Source organism: Symphodus melops (assembly GCF_947650265.1).
Source record: "Symphodus melops genome assembly, chromosome: 3".
NCBI lineage: Eukaryota > Metazoa > Chordata > Actinopteri > Labriformes > Labridae > Symphodus > Symphodus melops.
In genome coordinates this window covers 24,745,966-24,764,972 of record NC_136693.1, presented here as the reverse complement: position 1 = coordinate 24,764,972, position 19,007 = coordinate 24,745,966, and the positions used below count along the sequence as shown (strand labels likewise).

Genomic DNA, 19,007 nt, shown 5'->3' with positions numbered 1-19,007 from the left:
AAAGCAAACCGTACCAAACTGTACTGATCCATACCGGACCGCTTGTTGGAAACGGGGCTTTAGAGACTGTGCTGGTGCTGCATCCTGGGAGCGAACTGTTCTAGAAAGCTCTTAAAGATATGATGGTGCCTGATTAGGAAGAGCTTTGTAAGGGAAAAGAAGGATTTAAAATCCTATTTTAGATCTTTTGAGTTTTATTAGGACAACCTGACAAAATCGAATTGCAATAATAATCCAATCTTGAGATAACAAATGTATGGACTAGTTTTTCAAGATGTTGAGTTATGTCTAATATGTGATAACAGTGCGTATTTGACATAGCCATGCCACTGTCTTCACTCATTCAGAGAAGCTTCTAGACCGGGGAGGGTGAGGTGAATGACTGTAAATAATCGCACTAATGGGTCCAAAGCTTCAGAGGTGAGCACAAAGCGGAGGTCATGAATGATGAATGGTGCTAACGACGGTGAAGCTGCAGGAGACGGACATAACCATCCTGGCCAATTAGCTGTCAGCTGATGGCCTCTGGTTATTACCCTGCAGGATACAGTCTGAGCTCTCCTCCAGCATCACTTCTCACTGAACAAATCTAAGACCCTCTCACCTTTGTTCCACTCATAGAGCTGATACAGACCGAGGCACACGGCTTCAACCAGAAGCCTTTATTCAACAGAAATGATCGAACGAGTCCCGCGCTACAGACTTTGTCTTCCCCTTATGATGGGTAAAAAAGATCTTAAAAAGTGGAACTGTCAGCCTAGTCTGTGTCACTCACCACGATATCCCAGCATGCTTTGCACCGATAAGCGAGCTTTGCAATTACAGGGTGAAACTTGTGTGAAAATGCATTTGTTGGAGGGGCGCTGTTGCCCTCGTGGTTTGGTCCGGGATCAAGTCTCAGAAACATTATCCTTGATGGATCCAAGTCGGTCCACTATAAGCTTTAGTTTTTTGTCTCTGACAGTCATAGATTGTTGATTCCTACAGATACTAAAGTTGCTGGTTAAAAAAATGTCGAACAAACTCTAAAAAAAAAACAAAAAAACCACCAACTCATTAACCAGTGATGGCAGTCGTTCCGTGAGGCAGCTGACTGTTTATCGTTGCAGTGTGCTCTCTTTGAAGGAGAGATGTAATAGCTCTCTCTAGTTACAAAGAAGCGTCTTCAAATACTGTTTTGTATCCTTTATTATTGGACAGACAGGAAAGTGGACCGAGTCAGAAATTGACGAGAGGGAGGAAGTGGGGAATGAAATGTGAGAAAGTAGTCACTGGTTGGATTCGAACCCAGGTCCCCTGCTTCAAGGACTACAGCCTCTGTACATGCGGCGAGTAAGCAAGCCTCTCAGCCAGTGTCCTGGTGTAACTTACAAACTAAAACCTATTATGCAGCCTGTGAATGTAGAGTAAAGCCATGTGTAATTTAGTTTTTGTCTAAAAATAATTCTTCTTAAACCCAATGAGAGGAAGTATTTTCCGTTGAAAGAACATTACTTGAGTTTGTGTTTCTCACTCGGCACTCCGGCTTCAGGCATAAAGACTCAATGTTTACCTCTGAGGACACAGCTTGGTTCAAGTTTCGGAGTGGCAGGCTGCACTCTGTGGCGCTCAGGAATGCGGTAGAGACCCTAACCCTAACTCATGTACGTGTTTAGTCGGTCACTGTGTCCATGCTCCAGGTATCACTTTTCACAGACTTCAGGCCTGTCTCGTTCTCTGTACGGTCGGTTCTGGGGACCAATCCTGTGACAGCAGAAATGAGAAACTGGTACTCTGATAGCAGACCTCGCAGAGTTCCTTCAGACACATCGGCCATCTTGACAATGATTCCCCATCCCTCCACCTACACCTTTTAAACTTTCACCTTTTGCTTGTGATTGAGAAGCAGGTTAAACCACCTGAACCTGAGGTCGGCCTGTAAACACTCAGCGGTGGACTCTGCTGTTCACACCTCCAGGTCTTTTGTTTGGAGTTTGAGTCGACAAAACACTGAACAAAGATTTTTTTCTGTTATGAAATGATGAGGAATGTAAGGCCCAATGACCCAAACCTATTATAATGTGTTTGTTTTGGATGAAGGTGGGAGTTAAGGTTGTCAAAAACAAAGTGCTTAATCTCTGTTATTTTAAAGATTGGGTTGGAAAGAAACAAAGCCTTAAAAGAAAACACACACTTTATAAAAGAGGTGCACAAAAGGGCAATTAATCATCTACATATGTATTGCAAGCAAACTACTTGACACTAAATTGCACAAATAACATTGTTAACATTTTTAGGTACCGGTGTGTTTTAGATTAAGACATTATTTGGCAAATAAAAACAAGAAAATACCAAATATTGGGTACCTAGGACTTTTTTTTTTGCTGTGGTGTCAAAACAACTCAACATAATTGTATTTTGTCTCCAATCATATCAGAGTTGACTAATCTGACATGTTGAAAACCCTAAAGTGAATGCAGCTGGCATCCAAATGTCTGCTGTCAGGTTTTTTGATTGTGTATGAAACAATGAAAATCCCATCCATGTTTAAGTTGAACTCACCCCTGTTGCTCTTGTGTGTCCACAGATGCAGCAGCTCTTCTATGAGAACTACGAACCCAATAAGAAGGGCTACATCAGAGATCTCCACAACAGCAAGATCCACCGAGCCATCACCCTCCACCCCAACAAGAACCCCCCCTATCAGTACCGCCTGCACAGCTACATGCTCAGCCGTAAGATCGCTGACCTGCGCCACCGAACCATCCAGCTGCACAGGGAGATCGTCCAGATGGGGCGCTATGGAGCGGCCGAACCCAGCAGAGAGGACCTCCAGTTGGGCATGCCCCCCTCGTTCATGCGCTTCCATCCTCGGCAGAGAGAGGACGTATTGGAGTGGGAGTTCCTGACAGGCAAGTACCTGTTCTCATCATCTGACGGTCAGCCGCCCCGCCGTGGTATGGACTCCTCCCAAAGGCAGTCTCTGGATGACATCATCATGCAGGTGATGGAGATGATCAACGCCAACGCCAAGACCCGAGGCCGAGTCATCGATTTCAAAGAAATCCAGTACGGCTACCGCAGGGTGAATCCCTTATATGGAGCCGAGTATGTGCTGGATCTGCTGCTGCTGTACAAGAAGCACAAAGGAAAGACAATGACGGTGCCCGTAAGGAGGCACGCCTACCTCCAACAGACCTTTAGCCAGATCCAGTTCAGAGAGGACCAGGAGATGAATGCCAGGGCCCTCGCCAGCCACATAAACCAGGAGTCCGACTCGCTCTCTTTTCTGTCCAACTCTCTGAAGATGCTAGTGCCCTTCAAGCTGGCCACGTCGGGTCAGGACCAGAGGGAGCCCAAGGAGAAGAAGGTCAACATCCTGGTCCCTCTGTCAGGACGCTACGACATATTTGTGCGCTTCATGGCCAACTTTGAACGAGTCTGTCTGATCCCCAACCAGAACGTCAAACTGCTGATTCTGCTTTTCAGCACGGACAACAACACCGAGCGGGTGAAGCAGGTGGAGCTGATGAGGGACTACCACATGAAGTATCCTCGGGCGGAGATGGAGATCAAAACGGTGGACGGCTCCTTCTCCAGGGCTCTGGCTCTAGAAGTGGGCTCCTTACACTTCTCGAATGACTCGCTGCTCTTCTACTGTGACGTCGACCTGCTCTTCACCAGCGACTACCTAAAGAGATGTCGAACCAACACCGCCCTCGGGGAGCAGACCTATTTCCCCATCATCTTCAGCCAGTACGACCCCAAGGTGGTGTACGCCGGGAAGGTCCCGAGCAACAACCACTACGTGTTCACCTCCAAGACCGGCCTGTGGAGGAACTACGGCTTCGGGATTGTCTGCGTCTACAAGGGGGACCTGCTTCGAGCCGGGGGCTTCGACACCTCGATACAGGGCTGGGGGCTGGAAGACGTGGACCTCTTTAATAAATTTGTGCAATCAGGGATAAGGTTGTTCAGAAGCACAGACACGGGGATAGTGCACGTTCATCACCCCGTCATATGTGACCCCAACCTGGAGGCAAAGCAATATAAGATGTGTCTTGGCTCCAAAGCCTCGTCACACGGCTCCACCCAACAGCTGGCTGAGCTGTGGCTGGAGAAGAACGACCACGGCTTCAGGAGACTGGCGAGCACAAACGGCTCAGTAAGGACAGCGTGAGAGAGCCAGCGGTCACCAACGGTACCTGAACCTTCATTTGTAGTGTTCTCACTACCTAATTTATTTTTTACTGAAATCAAAGACTTTACATGGATATATTTTGGAAATATGTCTGGTTTTATATGAAAGCTGATCTGATGAACACACAGTGTGGGCTGCAGTATCATTACTGATAGAAGGAGTGTTGACCGGTGTCGTTGTTATCCTGATAACGGCAGTCCTGAGGCTCGTCCAGCCTCAAACATTGCATCTGTCAGGTCAACGACAGAGGTCAACAGGAGAATTACAGTGTTTTTATAGCTGGGCAATACTTTTACATTTGATATGTTTAAATTAAAAGCTGAAAAGTACAAAAAGATGTGAACAAAAAGACTGATCTAAGTACTGTGTGTCCAATCAAAGCTGTTGTTTTTTTGTCACTGACTGGCTCAGATTTTTTCCAAGTGTCTGACAACATTACGAAAGGGATCCGAAAGTGCGAAGGCTCGGCAACGACTGAGATTCGAGAAAAACATGCAGCTTATTCAGAAAAAAACATGCAAACGGAAACCCGACCTACACAAACGCAACATCTGAAACGAGCTGCAAATGACAGAACAAGAGCTGACGTGATAACGAGCTTTAACAATCTAACGTTAGCCTGCCCAAGTACTGATATCAAATATCAGTAACCTTATAAGGCTAAAATGCATGAAAAGCTGTTTAACAGTGAAAATCTGCAGCTCTGGGTTCGGGTTAGGGGTGCCTGCCAAATGTTTTACGAGGTGCAGTAAAATGTTCCCTCAGTGTTTCATGATAATAGGCTATTCATTTTACAGCAGCATTATTGTGTATGTTGTGTTTAATATCTTTATTAATATCATTTAATGTGTTTACGAGTTTTTAAAATGGCTAATCCAATCACTTCTCTGATACCTGTATGTGGAGGATTAATTATTTTTAAAGAGAGGAAACGTTTTGACTAAAAGCGTTGACTTTAAAATGTTGATTTTTTTATTCTCTAAACTGGACCAAAATGCTCTGAGTGTTCTCTAACTGTAAAGACACATTTGTATCTCACGACTAGGAAGGAATATTGATTAGCTGCCAATTAAAGCAACAATCAATAACTTTTCCTCCAAAATCGTAGTTTCAAAGTGAAACTAATAGTACAATAAAGAGCGGTGTCTTTCCCGTGACCACAGAGTGCTCGGTAACAGTAGCAGCAGGCCTTGCTCGTCTCGTGTGTACACCTTTTTGTCACTACTTTTCGCGTGAGCCTTCAGCTAGCAGCTCGTTAGCCTATGACTTTACTGTTTGGTAGAATGGCTGCGGTTAAGAGATGGACATGTGAAGCTATGAAGAGAAGGAGAGAGAAAGAGAGAGAGGCCCAGCAGGAAGCAGGACTAGAGTTAGCATAGGACAGGCTTTACCATGCCGACGAGTGCTTTGAGAATATGTTCCACACACTGCGTGCTTTCCAACAGTGCAGTTGCACCAAGAGACCGTTGGTGTGTGAATCCTTCGTCAGTTGCCGAGCCTTTAAACTTGTTGCGCACCATAGGATCCCAACAGAGATGGACCTGTTTTGTTAGATGATTTTTATCCGTTTGTATTTCACTGCTGCCGAATGAAGCGATCTTAGAACATCTAAGATATTTTGTACCCATAAGTCTTCTGTGTTGTAAGTAATAAGGCCCAGGATTGAAAATCTGGAATTCTCTTGAATCTGTTCCCTTAGTGAGCTACACCATAAAGATCCTTAAATATTCCATATGTTTGCAGCAGAGAGGGAGCCCCTCTCAGAGCTCCAAACGTTTCTGAAATCTTGATTGTGACTGTTTACAAAAGACTGATCTGAAGCATCAATGAAAACTGTAATCACATCCAATCAGAACAGAGAACAACTTCATTCCTTTTTCTGTGATTTAATGTTGGTTTTCTTTTCCTTTTGGCTTTTAGAGTTCTGGTGTGATGATACAACACTGTCACTGTTTCTCCTGATTTTAAAAACAATATTTTTATTTCTTTATTAATAATTTTTGTGAACCCAACTGCTGGATTTTATATTCTCCAATCATCTTTTGCTGTCTAATTTATTGAATTTGCAGGCTCCATTTTTCTACTCTATCTGTTGAAATCTGTATATCGGAAAGATTGTATAATCAGACATGGGATAGTTTTTTACATTGAACTCATTATCACCAAAGAGTTTGCACAGTCTGCTTTAGGTATCATGTTGCCTGTGAGTGTGTGTGTGAGTGTGTGTGTGCGTGTGTGTGTGTTTTGCAGGCTCAGACATGAACCTGGCTGTATTATGGAGACAAACGCAAAAGCTCGATGCTCGTATGCGAAGTCAGGTTTTGCAGAGACTCCGCCTCTTTCCAGGTGGGCGGGGCAGATGTGGGAGGAGCCTCTCTCTCTCTCTCTCTCTTTATGAATGACTTTGTTGAGATAAAAAGTGTCGTGGCTGGTCCAGTGTGTGTTTCAGGTACTGTACAATGTAGCGCTCCATCTCTCCTTTTTCAGCTTTACAAACGCGAGTAGCTGAACTTTCAGACTGATGTCACACCATGAATGATTGACTGAAGAATGACTGTGCTGTGCTCTCTTCACAGTGTTGGTTTTTCTTTTACTTTATTTTGTCCTTTTTCTGTTCTGAAACTCTGTCCACCTGGGCCAGGTTTTCTATTTAAAAGTAATAAAAGGGGGGAAGAATAAGAGGTTTGCTGCTTTGTGGTATTTCTCTTCTGTTTTTAGTTACGTAACAGGTAGTTGTGACCAGGCGATCCATGATAGGTAAGGGAGTCAACATTGCTGTTCACAGTAAGTATCACTCCACCTAAGCCAGGTGTTCTGAATGAAGACATCGGCGGTTCCCAAACCTTTTCTTTTTCACACACATCCTCTGCCTACTCGTTCTGTTGTGTCGAGTTGATCAAACGTACGCGTTGTCTTCCTTCAGGCATTTACTTCTGCTGTCTCTAACCTTTTTCACACAGCTCTGGAAAAAAAATAAGCCACCATTCAAGATATGTTTTCTATGGTTCGACTCTTTATAGGCTACAGTTCTCATAAAAAATGAGGCATTTCTCCCCAACCTCCAAATAAATCTTCTTATTTAGCGTTTTTATTTGCAGAAAACTGTCAATTGCTTCGGAAAAAACAAAATGATGCAGCATGTGTCGGGTCTGGATTAACGCGAAGAATACAAGATATCTATTTTCACAAACGAAGCGTGCTCAACTTTAAAACTCCTCAAAGGTAATCAGTGTTAACCATAGACTGTATAGAACAGTAATATAATCAAAATATCAGGATGTTTAGGGATTAGACATTAATACAGTGGCTCCAGATGACGTTACAAACACAAGATGTCAGCGCCCACCTGGAGGGGTGTGTTGACATAAGGAGTGTGAGCAAAGACAATCGCTAAACAACAGCACTCGCAATTAAGTATTTAACTTTTAATGATGAAGAAACCGTTGAAGGAAATGAATCATTTTCAGTCCCAGGCTTTCATCAGTGCTGACGTAATCAGAAGGGCGCAGACAAAGGGAAACGTGTCTTGTTGCAACATGTTTTTTGAAACAACAGAATTCCGAGGAAGAGTTCAGAAATCAATAGTTGGTAAAAGGGTCATGATGGTTATTACGCCATTGCTTCAATGGGTCTTTTCATGCCTGTCACATTGCTCTTAGATGAGGTCAGGCCACAACAATTGGGTTTGATACTTTTGTGTTGTAAAATTAGATTTGGTCCAGGTGATCACCAAATCAATGTTAAGAGCATTATAATTAATTTGTTTGCAGCCAATAGGGGGTCCAGTGAACCGACTGAACCCCCTCAAACTCCGCCTACGGTAACAACTCTACAGTGGTGACATCCTGAGACTGTGTGGCCCCCACCAGCTCCCCTCTGTGCCTCGTCAGTAATCCACATTCCTGTGCTGGCGTTTAGAGCCAGCTTTTAGAAAACAACCTTCAGGAATGAGCTGCAGGGACTGAGGAATAAAACAGCAAAATTATCGCAGACATAAAACAAATCTTTCACTGTGTGTCTGACTGAATCCTCAGCAGATTTAAATCTCAGTTGATGCCTCTGTGATCTCTGTGTGTAACCCTGTCAGTGTTTGAGACGGAAGCCCTGCAGGGACGATAAACCAGCACTGAGATAAGTCAACACTCTGCTTTGTGTCTGCTGCAGGGCTGTTAATCAAACAGGGTGTGTGGAGGAGGTCTGAACACAGTGTTTAAACTGATCCTCTCTCCAAAGGTGACGTCTGATGGACTGTTTATTCATTGAATTCATTGTTTTAGCTCAGTCTATTCTGAATTAAAAACAATTAGTTCACAGTCATTCCAGGTCTGTTCTGTTTGTCCTTATGTTTTATTTAGGGAGAAAACTTGAAATGAAATCATTGTGTACTTTAAACACCTGATGATGTAACGTTCAGCTCTGTGACAAACATGACGTCTAACGGAGCGGCAGAACCAGCTGTGAGCTCACCATGTGATTTTTAGATCCAGAAAAGTAATGATCAGCTTCTCTGAATGTCATATTAGAGAGGTGCAAAAGATTACCTGTGTTGCGGCCATAACACACACACACACACACACACACACACACACACACACACACACACACACACACACACACACACACACACACACACACACACACACACACACACATTGCTGTTTTATGGACATGCCTCAGACTGTATTTCAAAGACGCACATGAGACATCAGGGCCCCATGTGACATTTCATCTCCTGGACCATACATGCTAAGGTTTCACTGTGTAGGCCTATCGCAGCCTCTAACAGCTCACAAAAAGTGTGCCCTTCTCTCTGCTCTATCTCAAGGCCTAATTTATAAATCTAATGAATTTCAGGTACAAACATAAAAATAGTCTAGCTCAGAGCAGTTTGCTCTCGTTTTGTGTCTGAATGTGGAGAGAAACTTTCCTCTGCACGGCGCTGCTCTCATGCTGACTGAGCTCGGTTCTGTCCACAGAAAGATGACGAAGCTAAGAGGGGAAGGAAAACTTTTTCAACTTTATAGTGAGGTTGGACTCTGAAAATGAGATTATGTGTTTTCCTGTTTGAAACAGACCTTCCTCCTTGATTCAAGCAGGAACTTACAGCTTACACTCTCATCCTCTTCATGGTAATGGTTTTCCACATGTGGATGAGGTGTGAAGTTGCTGACAGCCTCAGACTCATTTAAGCCCTTTTTATATTAATGTCAAATATATACAAACTTTGTATTGTATTTGTTTAAGTTATACAGAGGCTGAATCATTTTCCTCATCACTGGAAATCTCATCGAGGCCTACTGTAAATGACTGTAAAAATTTAAATACAAACAGCCCTGAAGCACAGACACGGTTTGCTCTGCAGTGCAGTGAGGGGAACATTTGACCGTTTGTGTTTGTTACCTGAATAAGATAATCCATTTTCACAGGTTAAGCCGACCCAAATGCTGTGCAACCCTTCAGTAAATCAGGTCACTGTGGGTCAACGCCTTCTTTTACTTCCTCCTCATAGTGACTCACTCTCCTTAGCTCCTCGTGTAATGTCTGTCTTCATGGGAAAAATGAAAAAAAATTACTTCTTTAGAAATTTCTTTAGAATCAGAATCAGTTTTTATTGCCAAGTATATTTACATATACAAGGAATTTGTCTCGGTGTATTGGTGCGAAAGAAAAAACAAGGCTAAAATAAAGTACTTCAAAAAAACATTTAATAATTATATATATATATAAAGCAATTACTGATTTATAAAATAGAACATGAAATCAGCTCCAGGAAACCTTTAAATCTGGCTTCACTGCTGTCAGCTGACTAGATCTACTGGAGAAAACCCAACTGAGTGTACATCTCAGTCACTTCACTTGCATGTTCAAAACATGCATATTAAACAGGGGAGCAGATGTTTTATTACACATAAATCATTCAGACCAGTGTGATTACGTGAAACAGAGCAGCATGCGGCTCAGATTACTTAAAAAGAAGTTACACAACTGTCACAGCTGGATGGATCAGCACTCACATGAGTCAGGACTCACACTGTTCCAAAAGGAAACAGGGTTTAAAAAAAAATGTCTGTGTCCAAACAAACAACATGGAACTTTAACATCTTTCTGAGACATTGAAACATTAATAACAGAGGCATTGTTTGCTCTGAGGGAGGGGAGATTTATTTCATAAACCAAACGACCAACCCCCTCCCTCCCCTCTGTCGCCCCCCAAAGATCCCCTAGAATACTCCATTTTGCATTAATGTCAGGTACAACAATCTGATGTTGAGGTTATCAGTGTGTTTGTGTCTTTTTTTGGGAGGGGGACTCAGTTTTCCGGTGATTCATACATTTTGGTTGTTTCAACAAGGTCTTGAGTTATTTCTCATTTTAAACGTTTAAATGTATTATTGTCTAAGTTAAACTTAGCTGTGTTGTTGCACACCCCTATGAGGTTAACAAGCCAAGTCTCAAGAAAAAGTCATTAACACTGGAAAACAGAGTAAAATAAAATGTCATGTTTGTCTGCTAATGGCTTCTGTTATTTTTACCAATAAAAATAAGCTAAATAAACACTAAATGCATTTGTACCAGGCTGTAAACCTGATTATTTCTTCAGTAAAAATCTACTTTTTATTTTGGAACCTCATGGAGATTGACTCACTTTTGCAGCCAGCTTCAAATGGACACGAGAGGAACTGCAGTTTTTTCACTTCCACATCAGCTTAATTTTTCAACTCTTGAGGTTTCTGCTTGGTGTACAGGTAGGGAGGACCTCAGTGCATCATGGGAAATCTCCCTGCTGTCAGAACCACATCATAATGATGGTTTAGGGTTTGTTCTTTGTTTTTTCCCAAACACGTACCAAGGAGGAAAGATTAGAGCTGAATACTAAATATGAAGAGAAAAAAGGGAAACCTTCAAAAACAGCAGCTCTCTCTCTACTGCCCTCTACTGACGCTGTCTGAGGATAAACCTCAGTTATAAAGCTGTGTGATGATTTGTGTTTGTTCAGAAACAATGTTATAGTTTGTGTGCAGACTCAGAGCAGAGCTGCTTCAGTGTGAGAACACAAGGACTCTGCCCTTCAGAGGTTAAGGCAGAGCACCTGAGGACTCAGTATGATTTATTCATACCTGTGTAACAGAAGGCTGAGTCTTTCTAAATGACAGAGTAACATTCATGATGTGTGCAGAGCCACCATGCTGGCCTCTCAGTAAACTCCTGGCAGCAGCAGCTGCAGCAATGTCATCATGTTTACTGAGGGATGCTTCCAAGAAATCTCTGAAGCTGCTTGTCTTCAGAATCAGTCAGGGTTATAAATATGCTGAGACCCAGCTCAAGCTCAAACATTACTTTAATGATCATTAATGTGTCTGAACATGATTATTTGCTCATATTTTTATAAATATGAAATCAATACATGAGGGGTTTTAGGAAACCAGAATTGTAAGTTTAAATATTCTAAAACTAACAATAGCTGTTTTGATACCATAAAACCAGGAAATAGAAATCTAATTGGTATGTCATATTTTTGTGAAATTTAAACAGTGCTCGCTCTAAAGTGCTTAAAAGCCTTTATATTTTTTGATTCTTTCGATGGTTGAAATACGACAGCTCACCATTGTCTAAATTGCACAAAAACACATTTTTGATCAAAACAAAAGAAGATGTATTCGGTACATCATAAAGCAACACTGATGGCAAACTAAAGCGCCGAAAAATAATAACAAATATTTTACGCCTACATCAGTAATTCCGTGTTCGAGCTTCTAGTTTGTCAATTAAAGAGTAAATGAAAATGAGCAGCTCAAGCCTCCCTATTCACACACTGATGGTCGAGGTTGTGTCCATCAGTATTAAATTATCCTATTCATAAGCAGACGGCAAAGCGACAGGTGCAACATTTCTTGCCCAAGGACACATTGGACACGTGGCTGCAGGACTTGGGGATCGAACCCCAAAGCTGCCAGTTGAGAGGCTACTGATTCTACCACTGAGCCACAGCTGCCCCATGAACTGACTGACATCTCCTCTGTACTTCCTGAATAATACACCAACCAGCCCATGACAGGTTGTAAAAGCTATGAAGCCTAGAGTTCTTTTTATAATGTCCATTCTGTTTATGTCTGAGACTACAGCTGACATGTTTGACTTGTTAGAGACTTGTGAGCAGGGAGAGTTTATTCCAACACAATGACATGCAGCTGGAGATCAAAGCTGTCTGCATCAGGACATCTCAGTGTCTGCAGCTTCAGGACTTTAAATGTCTCCTCGAGTCCCTCAAATACTGAATCATCTGTTTTCAATCTTCTCTCAGTAAAGTGCTGCCGCATTTCATGATCCTAAAAGCTGTAGCAGCTCCACAAGGAGCAGTCAGCATCTAGTCTGTCAGATTTCTGAGCAGGAAACATCCTCTTTAGTTCCTCATACGTGTTATCAGCGGGCAGCTCTGTCTGTCATCCTGACTTGATCAGAGGAGGCCTCTCTCTCTCTCTCTCTCTCTCTGAAAGGTCTCACTCAATTGACTTTCAGCTGTTTTCTTCTTTGATTGAGCTCTTTCAGCTGTCACGAAGGTCAAGTTAACATTCTGTTTCAGTAGATCTGTGCTTTCAAAAGTTGTTTTCTTCTGGGAGGTAATTTCTATAAAGCATGTTGTTTCTTCTTTCTTATTTCAGTTTCATCTCACTTTAAAAAACAAGAGAAGTTGAAGGAGTTAATGTTGATGCTGCTGCTTCATCTCCGCCTCTTTCTCTCTGCTGATTTTACACTCCTGGATGTTTCGAGAAACTCTGCCACTGACATTTTCCAGAGAACTCCATTTAAACATAGCAGGAGATAAACACTGTAAGACCGAGGAGAGGGCTCTCAGGAGGCAAGACATGACATTAAACAAACAAGAATGTGGTGAACGAAGCAGCCAAGTCCGACACTACAATAACAGTTTTTTACCTTTCCATCAGTGTGTTGTGTAATTGGACATATTCAGTAGACAACATTGGAGGGAAACAGAACTTACTGTGGGAGCTTCACATACACAGATATGAACATGTGCACACACGGCTCTTCTGCCCTGTCGCTCCGATGTAACAGTGTCTGGGTACAAGCTCTATATTCTAATACTTCTCACTTGTGATCAGGCAAAAGCAAACCTATTTATCTCTGCTTCTGTTGTTACTCGTTGTAAAATCCTGCCTTTAACCAGCAGTCTGTAAGCGTCACCTCTCTCTCTTTCAGTGTAAAGTCATGAACTCAAAAGAGAGGGGTAGAAACTGGTCGTCTCTCGCAGCCGAATGTCCAAATCGGTGTCCTTGGTTGAAACACTTCGGCCCTGTCCTGGCTGTGTGCTCGATAGCGCTCACATGAGCGTTTGTGTGCTGATAAAAGAAAAAAACGCTGCACGTCAGTCCTGTCTCTATGACAACAGTCTGAGATCACATTTGAGATCGTGATAATAAAATCAGGAGTTGCGACTAAAACACTCACACAGCAACTTTAAGTGTCTGTCCAATCTGCTCTTTTTATGGTTATTTCTATCTGACATGTCATACAGTTCAGGATGAACTGAAACAGCCAACACTAACTTCTCCTCCACTGTTTTTGGTTGCCAGGGTGACGACTACCAGCCATTCAACCTTGTGATTGGTTTGTTGAAAAAAAGCGCTGGTGACGTCAGCAGCACCATTTTGAAAAGTTGAAGGATTTTTAACTTGAGCGCTTGAAGTGGCCGCACAAAAACAGCAGAGACCTTGATGAAAAGACGCTGAACGCTGAGCTTTTCATGCAGTTGGCCTCTTTCTGCTGAAAACTCTCTCTACCCATTGACAACAACTGAAAGAAAGATGCTGGCGCTGCGGAAATAACACGAGGTGGACACGGGGCCTTGATGCCACACTGTTTCATCGGGGCTGTATGAATCAGTATGAAAGCAGCCTCTATCATCAGTGTGTGAATGTGTAGGTGTGACCTGCGGTGTAAAAGCGGTTTGAGTAGCTCAGAAATGCTCAAGTCCATTTAGCATTTACCTTGTTTCAGGCATTAAAACAGAACACAACAGGCATATTAAAAGAACTTTATTCATACATGTACAACTGTATCATACATGTACAGGCTTTATGTACACAACAACTACACATTCATTATACACTCTGGTAAATAAATAACCTCTGCATTACCAAAAAGCCTTATTGACAATATAATAATATAGGTATTTACTGGCAACTTTAGGAGCCAACTCAAGTCAATGAAGCTGTAAAGATAAAATGATGTATAAATGTAAAACCATGCACGGAGAACAGACCACTCATGAGTGTTAGCACTGGTTGTGTTTCATTCATTCACATTCATTTGTCCTCAGATTGTTCCATCTTTTTGTTTCCCTTTCTAAAAGAGGACCCAGGTTTCAATATATACAACAAATTCCTCTGAAATAAAACGAGTCCCAGAGTTCAGTTTAAAACCACACGTCTGACCGGCGGGGGCTTTGACCGCTCCATGAGCAGACACTCTGACTGAGTGAACATGCTGTTTGAAAAACGAAGAGTAAGTCCAAAAATGTTAACGTATTAACTCTTTGTCTTCATCGCTGCTGCTGATCCCTGCTAAATGTGAGAGTCAGAAGGAGAGGGCTGTGAAGAAGCCATGACAATAGTTAATTATTTACAGAGATTTTGGCCTCCAGTAACAGCTGTAATGTCTTTTTTCAATGAGGACTTGGAGCAGGGTTTGATTCCTAAAAGCTCTGCTCTGTCGAGTAATGTTGCACAGGGCTCAGATGTTGGTTGGGTGTTTCCAGAGAAGAGATGAAGAGTGTGTGAAAGTCAGAGTCATCTGCCAATCACAGCTGTTCTCTAGCATTTCCAGCTTCACTTTTAAGGACGGTCATTAGTCGTCTCCGAAGAATCTCTCCGTCCAGAGAGCTCGCAGCTCAGTAACGAAGGGAAACAGAAACAAAGAATAAACTGCAGCAGCTGGAGTCCCTCACATCTGGAGCATCTGAAACCTGATCATAACCAACTGCTGACAGGGACCAAATATAAACTAAAAATATCAAAACCCATCAGTTTTAAAGCAACAGCATGTAAGAATTTGGTCTGGTACGCTTTAACACCCGCAACTGCACTGTCCAAAAACACTGATGTGGCCTCTTCCTCTTTGACAACCTGCATCTGTTGACAGACACGCTGCAAAGACTTCGTGAGAAGCCGAAGAACCATGACTGACAAGGTTCAGAAATAGTGTCTCATGTTGCCCAAATATCTCTTTAATTGTTATGACATATGACATATGATGAAATATGACATTTAACTGTTACCATGGTGTCTATGGTCTCTGCTAAAGGGTTCATTTATTTAATGCTATTTGAGATACATATTTATATTTATATACATTTGTAGGCAAGCCTGAGACAGAACTTAAGTTAGATGACTTTCTGCACCCAGGAAAAAGACGACAATGTCACAGACGCAGCCTATCGTGACGTCACAATCTGTTCTCAATAAAAATCTGTCACTGTTTTGTTTTTCTCTTCTTCTTCCGTCTCTTAGCGTCAGACATTATACCAAACAGTATAGAGGCAGGTTAACTGGCTTCTTGTTTTAGCTGCCTGGTGGAACGAGCGCTGTAAAGCCATATGCACCTCTGCAACCTAACTTCAACATGGTGCTGAAAGCAGCTGACCAGGGCAATGTGTGGACATAAGAGAGATTACGCTGTTGAAAAGTATTCTGCTATTAGATCGACTTTGAAAATAAATGGAAGGAGGAAAAGTTACATATTGTTGCTTGAACAACTTGTGAGCAGGAGTAAAGTGGAAAAACACAGAGTTTACGTCAGGAAAATCTGATCTCAGCATCAGGGCTTCTTGAGTTTTAGATTTGTTTTTCACTCCTGATTGTTATTGTGTTGAGTGGGCAAACAGCTGTGCACAGCTGGAGGCTTCGACCCCCTCTCCTCCGTCCACCTCCTCCTCCTACGTTGACCTGATGTCAGCTCTGGGCCGCACCCCCCCTTCTCTATCTGAACACTAATAGTCTGTGGCGTCGTGTTCCCCGTGCTCGCCCTCCTCACAGAGCCGTGATTCTGCAGCAACAACAGCTACCTTCTTCTCCTCATGCTGGTCTCCAGGCGGCCCAGCTCCTCATACGACTGGAAGAAGACTTCCAGCTCATGGCTGCCCCAGCCCCCCCAGACACATAGGCACCACTCCGTGTTTTCCTTCTGAAAGCCACATACGACCGTGTCCTTAGCCACCAGTGCCGCCTCCTCCAAGATCCTGAGTAAACCAGAGAAAGAGAGAGAGTAAGGATGTGTGAGGATACAGAGCGGGGGAGGAGCTAAAGCTGGTGGCATCTCTGTGCTCGGTAATTAGCTGTTCTTAGAAACCAGTGGGGAGTTCTAGGAAGCAGCTCCTGAGCATACTAAATGTGACACAGAGGTTGCTGTTTGTCCACAGGCTGCTAAATAACTCAATCCGTGTCTCTCTGCCTTTAAACGCTCCTCTGAAGACATTTCAAAATTACAATATTTAAGAATGAAATCTCCTTTAAAGTTGACTGTAATTTATGGAGGCTGTGACACAAAGCATTCTGGGAGGAAGGAGGGCTTTGAGTGACCCTGCAGCCATGTATCATGCAGAACAACCCGGAATTATCTTTATCCATTGTTGTTTCATCTTTCTGAGGTGTGTTATTATCCTGTTTGGTGATATACTGCCACACGAGTACAGAAACAGGTGAGATGTCCTCTGAACGCACATAGAAGGGGAACCTGGACCTAATTTGACATGTTTTGGTCTACATGACTGTCGTTTGGGAATAACATAATGAGATCGTTTCATACTGCAGCAGTGAATACGAGTGTAATGACTGCCACCTTCCTGTGTGTCAGCTAGAAGTTGTCTGACAGTATGACAGTAAGGATCCCTGCAGAGGCAGACCTTTTTTTAAAAAAAAAGAGGAAGACATTTTTAATCACAACAAACAGCTGTTACACACCACACTATACTTTGTAAAAGAAACAATGTTTTCTGAACTGGCAGCGCCTTTGACCTCACCAAGAAAACATTTGCTGAAATGACGTTCAAAACCAACCCACTCAGAGAAGCAGGCAGCTGCACTACAGTTATGTGAACAGGAGTTATCAAACAGGCCTGGCGACCTCTCCCCTGACCTGAGCCGTGACCTGGGAACGTGTTACCTTTGTTACAGGGGCTTCATGTAATAAGTGCTTATTACGGAGCCTGCATTGGATGGCCCTTTTATTGGCTGCTGCTAACAGGCAAGCCGCTCTGCAGAGGTTCACACAGAGGCTGTCTTTTTCCACAGAGGAGCAGCTGCTTTAAAGAAATAATGATGGAGTCAGTGAAGCTCCGTAAGCACACAATGAAGGATCCTGTGACGGCTCAGGGTTAGAATCCTCTTTATTATAGCCCTATATTAACTTTTTTGTGTTTTCCTCCTCATATCTCAGATCAAACTGGTAAGAAGGCTCCATGCAGGGGGGAGAAAACACACTAAGACGCGACTGAAAGGACCAATTTGAAATTAGAAGTAAATCATTTTCCACCTGCAAAATTAATATATGGAAGATTGCTTTGCTGACAATGATGTAAAAGGGGATCAGGAAGAACCTGTGAAGTTCTGAGCAGCTCGAACATTCACAACAAACTTTAACCTTGAAGAAAACAAGTGCACAAAACACACTGTATGATATTGTTATAGCCTGCTGTTAAAATGCTGTTTTAAAAATGTTTCTGTTCTCTTGAGACCTGACAAAGCTTGATGTTTTACTCTTTACAAATCTGCACCATGATCTGGTGTTTTGGCAAACTTAATTTCACAATTAATTTCAAGTTTCTTACCAGGAAATCGATTTCTTTTTTCGGGCTCATTCCTCTGATATAAGCCAAAGTGAAGCCTCAGTGTGTTACTGACATCCTTCTGTCGAACTAAGACTCACAGAAACAGATGACCGGGCGTTCCTGTTTAAAGTTAGGAAGAGGAAGTCTTGCCTAGAAGTTGCTCGGAGGTTAATGCTTCACCGGAATTACACAGGATCCATCCATTCACAGAAGCATATAAACAATAAAAGACGATGACTGACAAAAAGTTGTAATATTGAACTATGTCTAATTTGTAAAACCTAAATACTCCATCCATCAACCCACTGTCTTTTTCCCGTTTGTGTCGCGGGGGCCGGAGCCAATCCCAGCAGTCAATGGGTGAGAGGCGGGGTAGACACTTGACTGTTCACCAGTCAGTCACAGGGCTGACATTTAGATACAGACATCCAGCCACACTCACATTCACCAGCAATTTAGACTCACCAGTGAACCAAACCACCATGTCTTTGGACTGTGGGCGAGAAGCCATGCATGCACGGGGTGACGATACAAACTCCACACAGAGACGCTCCTGTCCAATTCAAACAAGGCAACAGCGCTAACCACTGCACCACCACTCTAATATCATGTTTAATGTATAATGTGCAACTTTCAGAGCGGATGTCCAGTAGATGTAGCACTAAAGCACCACTCTCTTACACCAAAACAAAGCTGTCCCTTCAGCTCACTGCCTTCGCGCCCTTCCTCAGTGTTTAGGGCGACTTTATCTCCATTCTGACGATTCACTTTTTATTGTAAATCAATCAAAGTCTTTCTCTTCAGTTTGTAAAGTCTGTTGGTTCTCCTTCAGCTGTTTAATTAAGATGGGAGTATGCCATTATCTCTCTGCAAACAGCTTCACTGAGTGGACTCTCTCTTCCAGGACAGAACAGTTCGAGAGGGAGGGGTTCACAGGAAAAAAAGAAAAACAAAAAGTACGTACATTTGGAAATTAGGGTCTCT

At 42.8% G+C, this 19,007-nt stretch overlaps 2 protein-coding genes across 3 annotated transcripts in view; one reads left to right on the top strand and one right to left on the bottom strand.

The window, feature by feature from the left end:
• chsy1 (chondroitin sulfate synthase 1) overlaps nt 1-5,162 on the top strand; it is a 40,789-nt gene extending 35,627 nt beyond the window's left edge. The window contains exon 3 of the mRNA XM_079338719.1: nt 2,567-5,162. Coding sequence (XP_079194845.1) covers nt 2,567-4,159 — 1,593 coding nt within the window. The 3' untranslated portion in view covers nt 4,160-5,162. The remainder of the gene's footprint in view (nt 1-2,566) is intronic.
• A 9,058-nt stretch (nt 5,163-14,220) lies between these two features.
• The window catches only part of lrrk1 (leucine-rich repeat kinase 1), a 67,483-nt gene continuing 62,696 nt past the window's right edge, over nt 14,221-19,007 (bottom strand). For both annotated transcript variants that reach the window (XM_079339082.1, XM_079339083.1), the window contains exon 38: nt 14,221-16,436. In XM_079339082.1, the coding sequence (XP_079195208.1) occupies nt 16,259-16,436 (178 nt within the window). In that variant the 3' untranslated portion in view covers nt 14,221-16,258. The remainder of the gene's footprint in view (nt 16,437-19,007) is intronic.